Raw genomic sequence first — 9,433 nt, forward strand, 5'->3', positions numbered from 1 at the left:
GCTCTTCATAGTTAAGGTCCTCCAACCCCCTAATCAGTTTAGTTGCCCTTCTCTGGACTTTCTCCAGCTCCAACACATCCCTCCTGAGGACTGGCGACCAGAACTGGACAGAATACTCCAGATGCGGTCGGACCAGAGTTTTATAAAGTGGAAGGATTATAGTCTTATCTCTGGAATACATCCCTTTCTTTATGCATGCTAATATTCTGTTGGCTTTGGAAGCCGCCGCTTGACATTGCATGCTGTTGCCTAATCTATCATCAACCAAAACTCCCAGATCTTTCTCCATTTTTGATTCCCCCAAGGGTTCCCCCCCTAACGTGTATTGTGTTTTTATGTTTTTAGTCCCCAAGTGCAGAACCTTACACTTCTCCACGTTAAACCTGATTTGCCATGTCTTTGCCCACTCCGTAATTTTGTCCAGGTCATTCTGTAGGATATCTGCTTCATGCTGTGCAGTTATTGCCCTGGCCAATTTTGTGTCATCTGCATAAACTGATATTGAACTTCTGATCCCGTCCTCAATGCTGTTTATGAATAAATTGAACAAGGTTGGTCCCAGGACTGAGCCCTGGGGCACCCCGCTTACTACCTCAGACCAGTCTGAGTATGCGCTGTTTATTACCACCCTTTGGACACGGCCTTTTAGCCAGTCCCGTATCCAAGAGCAAACCCTGCTGTCGATACCTGCAGACCTTATTTTATAAATTAAGCGCTTGTGGGGAACTTTTTTAAACGCCTTAGCGAAATCCAAGTACACCACATCCACTGGTCTGCCCCTATCTAGCTCACAGCTCACCTCCTCGTAGAATGCTAAGAGATTGGTTTGACAAGAACGCCCATTTGTAAACCCGTGCTGGTTACTGCTGATTATGTTGTTGTCTTTAGCATACTCTACGATATAGTCCCTTATCATCCCCTCCAAAAGTTTACATATTATTGATGTCAAGCTGACAGGCCTATAATTTCCCGGGATATGCCTCTGGCCCTTTTTGAATATCGGAATCACGTTAGCCTTCCTCCAATCCCCTGGTACATCTCCTGTCCTAATACTGTCAGCAAAGATCAGGAACAGTGGTCTGGATATAACCTTACTGAGTTCCTTGAGTACTCTTGGATGTACGCCATCCGGACCTGGTGATTTGTTTGTGTTAAGTTTATCCAGCCTTTCCCTGATTTCACCCTCTGTTAGCCATAGTGGCAAGTCCTGTGTATTACTACTAACCATACAGTCATGGTCAGTGTACCCCTCCTTTTCTTGCGTAAAGACTGACGAGAAAAAAGCATTCAGCACGGTTGCTTTTTCAGTGTCCTCTGTAACCATCCTCCCATCATCGTTAATTATGTGTGCAATATGCTCTGCCCTAGTTTTTTTGCTGTTGATATATTTAAAGAATTTCTTTGGGTTTTTTTTACTATCCTCCACTATTTGTCTCTCAAAGTTGATTTTAGCCATCTTGATTTCTTGTTTACTTTTCTTATTTGCCTCCTTGTATTGCTGGAAGGCCGATACTGTGCCCTCTGATTTAAATTTCTTGAAGGCCAATTTTTTTCCCCTAATACGTTTTTTAACGCTACGGTTTAGCCAGCCAGGTTTGGCTTTGTCTCTTCTAAATGTATTTCCCATAGGAATGCACTGCAAGATGCATTTGCTTAATATGTTCCTAAAGCATTCCCATTTTTCCTCTGTGGTCAGGGATCCCAGGGTTTGGTCCCAGTTTGCCCTTTCCATCAATGAGTACAATTTTGGAAAGTTTGCCCGTCTGAAGTTTAGGGTTCTTATGTTCCCCACTTGCCTTGTTATATTGTTATTTATACTAAATGTGATCATCCTGTGATCGCTAGAGCCCAGGTTGTCCTGGACTCCTACCTCCGAGATTATGTCTGGGTCATTAGTGATCAATAGATCCAGGACTGCATTTTCTCTGGTAGGAGAATCCACCAACTGTGACATGTAATTATCCTGTAAGGTTTCCGTGAATAGACGGGCCTTCTGTGAGTGTGCAGTCCCCTCTTCCCAGTCAATGTCGGAATAATTGAAGTCCCCCAATATGATGACTGATCCCAGTTTTGCCACTTTACCCATTAGTGCTAAAAATTCCTGCTCTACCTCCTCCCCTTGGTTAGGTGGCCTATAGCAAACCCCCACAACTACTTTTTTCTTATCTTCTTCCCTATCGAGTTCAACCCACACAGATTCTAAATCCATGCTCATCCCATCCGTAATGTCACTCCTTTCTATCACCTTTATATTGTTCTTGACATAGAGACATACCCCTCCCCCTCTTTTTCCTACCCTGTCCTTCCGGTACACCGAATACCCTTGGATATTGGCCAGCCAGTCATGTGAGCAGTGTGAATTTGCAAAAGAAATTTCAACAATTCCCCCATCAACACAGTCATCGCTGACAGGGGAATCCCTCCTGCTGAGCAATTGTCTGCTCCTGGCGGGGAGAGGGGGGGGGGGGGGTGGCAGGGGAAGCAGTCCCCGCTGGGAGAAGACAGTGATTATTGCTAATGGCTATAGCAGCTGCTAGCGATAAACTAAAGAGAATCCAGCGGATGGATGTACCCAAGTTGATTGATCAATCAACTTGGTACATTCAGCCTGCCCAACGGTTCAAATCTCCGTAGGTTCCTACTGAACCGGCCAAAATTCAAACTTTGTATTTCCGGCCTTAGAGTGAACCTGTCCAAAATTTGTCCTCAATCACAATGCAGGGACAGAGTTAGGACAGACTGTTCAAATCTAGTTACAGCTGATAATGAAGATCTGCCTGCAAAGTACAGTCAGGGTTAATTATATCAGGGAATATGTACACCGCTCAGATGAGTGAACAAACAGCCACCGTACAGTCGTAAAAATAGATGAAAGGTTGGCTGCACACCACCAGGAGCTTGAATGAAGTGAAATCCTTTATTTACATAAGCCACACATGAACAGGATACATGGGATACAGGTAGACACGTTTCACACGTGTCAAACTTGCTCGTTCACTACAAGGGTTAATTATAGCAAACACCGCTGTGCAGCCCCCCCACAGACACACACACACACACACACAAACAAAGAGCACTATGTAGCATTTTTCTTTGTTGGAGGGTCCAGAATGGGGCATCTAAAAAAGATAAACTGCATTTTTTTAAATATATATATTTTTTAATTATGCTATATGAAGGGGGACACATAACACATATAAAAGTATGTGTTATCCCAATTTGCTTGCAAAAGTGGAAACACACCTTAATTCACTCCATTGTATTGCAGTGAAAGTGTTGGTAAAAAAAGGTTATCCTGTTTCCTGAAAAAGGGTCCAAGTCACTCAAAGACAAAAGATAATTTTGAAATTGCCTACTCCGCAATGCCTACTCCTAATTTCAAAATTATCGCCTCCAATCTTAATTTTCTGGGGTCCACTGTCCGTGATCTTGGCTCCTCCTCTTCTTTGCACGCTGCTTGTTATTGGGGCACACATGCATTTGCTTCCAAGCTGTGTGTATCTATAGAGATGCACTCCACAGACAAACACAGCGTGGCTTATTCCTGCTGCCTCCTCACAGCATTTGATTCACAGCAGCAATGGCTCCTGCTGCTGCCCTGGTTCCTGTGTGAAGAGGAAGAAAGAAGAGAAGAGATCCAGCTGTGCACAACCCTGGGTTTATACTAGGGATAGACTGATTATCGGCAAGGCCGATATATAGTTGGCAGATATGCACTTTCCCCAATATATCGGTATCGGGCTTGGAACTGGCCGATATTGCCGATATTTTTGTGACGTCATTCTGCCTTCTTAGGCTGCCTCCCTCGCCTTGGACAGCCTCATCTGGAGTCGGGGGACTAGTGTCGCGGGAGTGTATCACAGCCATACACCCACCCACAGCAGCCTGGTGCCAGCCAGCCACCCACATCCACAGGCCCTGTACCAGCCAGCCAGCCACAGGCACTGTACTAGCGAGCCAGCCAGCCAGCCACCCACAGGCTCTGTACCAGCCAGCCACAGCCCCTGTGCCAGCCAGCCAGCCAGCCATACACCCACCCACCACAGGGTGCCAGGCAGCCAGCCTCCCACCACAGAGTGCCAGACAGCCAGCCTCCCACCACAGGGTGCCAGACAGCCAGCCACCCACCACAGGGTGCCAGACAGTCAGCCACCCACAGACAGGGTGCCAGACAGCCAGCCACCCACAGACAGGGTGCCAGCCAGCCACCACAGCCCCTGTGCCAGCCAGCCAGCCACCCACCACAGGGTGCCAGACAGGGTGCCTCCCACCACAGGGTGCCAGACAGCCAACCTCCCACCACAGGGTGCCAGACAGCCACCCACCCACCACAGGGTGCCAGACAATCAGCCACCCACCACAGGGTACCAGACAGCCAGCCACCCACAGGCCCTGTGCCAGACAGCCACAGGCACTGTACCAGCCAGCCACCCACAGGCCCTGTACCAGCCACCCACCTACCACAGGGTGCCAGCCAGCCACCCACCACAGGGTGCCAGCCAGCCACCCACCACAATGTGCCAGACAGCCAGCCATCCACCTCAGGGTGCCGGCCAGCCACCCACCACAGGGTGCCAGCCAGTCAACCACCCACCACAGGGTGCCAGCAAGCCAGCTATTAAGCATTAAACAAAAATTAACATGTTCAGTACCAGATTTGTGTCAAAAATTGTATTTATTTTTCAAAACTTTTAATGTACAAAATATCGCCCCATATTGTTACTAAAATATTGGTAGCCTGCCAGCCAGCCAGCTACAGGCACTGTACTAGCGAGCCAGCCAGCCACCCACAGGCTCTGCACCAGCCAGCCGCCCACAGGCTCTGTACCCCAGCCAGCCACCCAGCCAGCCAGTCCTGCAATCCACCCGCCGGCGCAGCAGTGCTAATACCGGTGCTAGTACCCTGGTAAAAACTCTGGGAGTGGAGGCGAGACCAAAGGGTAACGCCACAAATTGTTAATGCTCCTCTGCTACCACAAAGCGAAGAAACCGCTAGTGTCCAGCATAAATAGGGATGTGTAGACATGCGTCCTTGATATCTATGGAGGCTAAGAAATCTCCCTGATGCAGAGACACTACTACAGTGCGAATGGACTCCATCCGAAACCTCTGTACCCGCACAAATCTGTTCAGGGCCTTGGGATCCAGGATGGGACACACCTTGCCTTCTTTTCTGGGCACGGTGAATAGGTTTGAATAAAACCCCTGAAAACCTTCCTGAGCGGGAACCGGCACAATCACTCCTTGAGACAGCAAGTCGTGTTACTACCCCTCGCAAGTCCTTTAACCTGACTGTGGATAATTGAGGATTGGCCGGGAAGAACCTGTCCGACAGACGAGACCGGAATTCGATATTGTACCCTAATGTATCCTGAATCAAGGAGGTCCAGGGTTCCTGAAAGAATCGAAGACGTCCCCCACCCCAGACTCAGGTGAGGGCACCCCTTCATGCAGCCAAGGACTTGTCTGCAGGTCCAGATTGGCCAGACTTAGATTTCCCGACCATGGCTTCTTGGAACCCCCAGAAGACCTAAACGGTTTACCCTTTTCTTGCGACCCGGAGGCACAAAAAAGACGTTTGTGAGCAGCAAAGGAAGGCCCCCGCCTAGTACGCCGTGCCTTGCCCTTAGAGGATTGAGGCAGATTAGTGCTCTTACCCCCCGTGTTACCTTTGATCAACTCGTCCAAGGAGGATCCAAACAGTCTCTCCCCTGTAAAAGGAAGATCAGTTACAGCCTTCTTAGAAGCCTGGTCTGCCAACCAGCATTTTAGCCATACCATGCACCTAATAGCAATCCCCACTGCTGACGTCCTGGCCACCAACAAAGCTAAATTCAGGGACGTATCATACATGAACACCATGGCTTGGGTCAACTGGTCTGTTAGTTCCAGTACCGATGGGGGAAGCCATGCCATTTCCAAGTTACTTTTCAGTAACTTCACCCATTCAGTAGCCGTCTGCGCTACTAAAACATTCACAAGGGTAGCCTTTAACATGTGACCTGCTACCACATGTAAATGGTGGGACAAGGATTCCACCTGTTTATCCAGAGGATCCGGAAAGGTTGGAGACTGTTTCACTGCTACCAGAGTCGCTTTATTCAACCTGGCCACCGGAGAATCCACTTTCAGTGGTACAGTCCACCTATTGGACACCGCCTCCACAAAAGGATAACAGTGTGCAAAATGCTTAGGCACCACCAACATGTGCTTAATGCGTCACCATTGTTCATACACAATAGTATGAAACAATTCTGGACAAGGGAACACCTTGCCCGATTTACGGGATTTGCGGGAGCCAAAAGACACCTGTGTATCTGACGCTGCAGGTTCATCAGCCAACTTTAGGGTTTCCCGCACAGAAACTATCAGGACTTCCACCAATGCGCGTTCCCGCGTGGCGACTGATGAGGACAGGTCCTCTTCACCGTCAGAATGTGAAGACACTGACCCCTTAAGGTGGTCTGCGTCCGTGGCGACCATATCTGTCTCAGACTCCGAAGACCCTGCCAATGGAGGTGAGGGCGGAGGGTGTTTGTGGTTGGCAGCACCAGAAATGACAAAAAACACTTTTGACATCAGGCTTTGCAAAAAAACTGCAATTTCTGGCTGCGACTGTGAACCGGAGGGTCTTGCAGTCACTTTCAGGGGGTCTGCAGGTGAATTTATATCCTGGGACTCCATTGCTCAAATAAAAATTCTTTAAGACCACGAAAAACGCGGTCCCGCGCCGCTATTACTGCGGATTCACAATCCCTGATTATTATGTAATAATAGCAGAGCAGAAGAGGAACAAAAACACAGAGAAACCCAGGAACGTTACCAGACCACCGAGAAGCATCCAGCCTGATCAGTGTAAAAGCAAAAGTAACACTGTCTGCACAGGAAGAGGTAGAAGCTCTGCCTCTGTCATTCATTACAAGCCATGCTGCATGCCTGTCCATCCCACGGACCTCAAGAAAATGGCCGCTCATACATTCTCAATGGGGAAGTATAGAAAAATGGCTGCCCATGCAAACTAATGGGAACACAGAGATCATGAACCACAGCAAAATGGCAGCTGTCCCAGAACAATAGGCATCTAAAGGTCCCTAGCCAGGGGCCCACCCAGGACAATCCACCCCCCTCAAATAGGCACCATAATGGCCACATTATTACCGCCCCCTCCCCCCCCAAGGTAAAACCTGCTAGGGGTAGGGGAATGTCAAGGGGTACACCAGATTAGTCCTCCAGGGTGCCAGGGAACCGAGGGAGCCCCTAAGGTCTGACCATCCCAGGGAGGGGCCCACGCCCGCCCTGTGACCACCAAGGGTGTTTGGGGGGACAATTTTACTCACCATACCACGGTACCAGGTGGATGCCACTCCGAAACAGATCACCTCCCACCCGGGATGGGGTTGCTGTCAGCCAAGGGGAAGCTGCGACTCAGGGCGTTCCAGGTCGATGCTTCCCAGTGAGACTGTCCACTTGTAGGCTCGTCCTCATCCATCAGGGCACTGTCATGGTGAGGCCTAGTTCTGGACTATAACCTGCTCACGCTTGCTGGCCAGGCAGGGAGACCTTAAGGATCTAAATTATCCAGTGTGAAACCTCAGCCGGCTGTTGCTTGTAGTTCTTCTGGATCTTGGTCCTCAGGAACTAACTAGTTAAAAAATAAAAAATAACAAACTTTCCCTGTTACAGCTATCTAAGACCAAAGTCCCAGCAGGGAGCTAGGTCCTATTCCTAATGCTAGGCAGAACAAACTGTTTGATGATAGCAGAGTCTGAGGGGTTATGCCTGCAGGGACAGCCCCCATAGGCGTGGTTACGTTTTTTCCTGCCTAGTGCCTATTTCTAGAAGTAGGAGCATAACCCTATGAGTCATGAAGATAAGGAGTTGTGTCTGTCGATAAACGATAGAGAAAAAATGTTTTGGCTGTAGAACCACTTTAAAGGAGCGCAATGCTACTGTTGTGTCCTGCAATGACCTGAGGTCAGCAGAAGAAACCACAGTGGCAAGTACGGCAACCCGCTATCTAACCAGCCCAGGGAATCAAATAGGATGAATGCCATGAGCTCTGCTACAGTGATGTTTCTGCAAATGGGCTGTTAAATAGGTAAATATAAAGCTGTGTTCTTCACAGTTTAATTATTTTGGCATATTTTACTCCATTTAGCCTAGGTTCACACATATGCGATGCGGGAACCAGCGAGATTCTAGTGCGGGTTCCTGCATCGCATCTCCCCTGCAGGCAGTTCACACTGCTCTCTGCAAACCGCTGCGGGTGTCAATACAAAGTTAATGACGCCCCCCCCCCCAGATCGCTTCGCAGATTGCAGTGGGAACTTTGAATTTGGACAAGATTGAAACAAATCCAGTGCAGGTGGGAAAAAAAAGGTTCCTGCACCTTTTTTGTGTGAATCCAATGTGAGTTCAGCCATACAACTGTATGGCTGAATTTGCATTTGCACAGACATCGCATGTGATCTGCACAGCAATGCGGTGCGAATCACATGCAATGTCTGACATCGCATATGTGTGAACCCAGGCTCAAAGATACACTTATGAGTGTGTATGAATTATCTGATCCACAGGAGACCTGAACAAGGAAAAGAGACGGTTACAAAACATTATGGCCACAGGAAAGGATCTGCCAGACATCCCCCAAGCAGCTCTACAAATAGAGGAAACTGAAACAGAGGAACAGGACAGATTTGATGAGTGTAAGTTCTTTGCACTGAAGTAGGAAGAAGCTGGGCTAATGTTTTGGTATTAGAAATTGCTGACTGTTTTTTCCTTACAGTGGTGGCAGAAATCCAGGAGAGATGGGATTTCTTGAAAGAAATGGAAGCTTTGGGTCGAGGAAGACAATATTACAACATTATTAACACAGAAATTTCACAGGTAACAAGCTTATGGCAGGTTATCAGGGGGATCAGTGTAACAAGTGTTTGGGAAGGAACACAGAAAACATAAACCTGAAATTCATACCAATGTTGTTTCTATTGCAGAAGTTGCGAGAGATGGAAATGATTGATAAGCAGAGAAGTGCTGCACTCAGAGAAGCACTGCAGAAGTCAGAAAACAAGAACTCCGCTCTAACAAAGGAAAATGCTTTCTCGGCCCACTGTGGACATTAACAAACTGTTAGAGAACTTAACCTCCCTGGGGTATTCCCAAGTGTGGCTCGGGGTGGAATTTCAGTGCCATTAGTGGTAACCCCGAGCCACACTCGGGGTACCGCCAGGGAGAAATCGCTGGATCCTGGAAGAGGTTACTTACCTTGTCCCCAGGATCCCGCAATGTATTCTGGCAGTGTACGGCGGACGGAACTTCTGCCTGATGCTGTGTTTCCCCCGGCTTCCGTTCCCTGCTCGCGTCGCAGGTGGGTGGAACCGGCGGCAAATTCAAAAAGTAAAACACACTGATATATTGTAATCCTATTGGATTA

General features: G+C 48.4%; 1 protein-coding gene across 2 annotated transcripts in view; it reads left to right on the forward strand.

Moving 5' to 3' along the window:
• The window catches only part of LOC309561346 (UPF0193 protein EVG1 homolog), a 49,889-nt gene extending 40,753 nt beyond the window's left edge, over positions 1 to 9,136 (forward strand). For both annotated transcript variants that reach the window (XM_082265217.1, XM_082265218.1), the window contains 3 exons: positions 8,577 to 8,705; positions 8,786 to 8,886; positions 8,994 to 9,136. In XM_082265217.1, the coding sequence (XP_082121343.1) occupies positions 8,577 to 8,705; positions 8,786 to 8,886; positions 8,994 to 9,122 (359 nt within the window). In that variant the 3' untranslated portion in view covers positions 9,123 to 9,136. The remainder of the gene's footprint in view (positions 1 to 8,576; positions 8,706 to 8,785; positions 8,887 to 8,993) is intronic.
• The last annotated feature ends 297 nt before the right edge of the window (positions 9,137 to 9,433 follow it).

This window comes from Pelophylax lessonae (genome assembly GCF_965119305.1).
Source record: "Pelophylax lessonae genome assembly, chromosome: 8".
Classification (NCBI taxonomy): domain Eukaryota; kingdom Metazoa; phylum Chordata; class Amphibia; order Anura; family Ranidae; genus Pelophylax; species Pelophylax lessonae.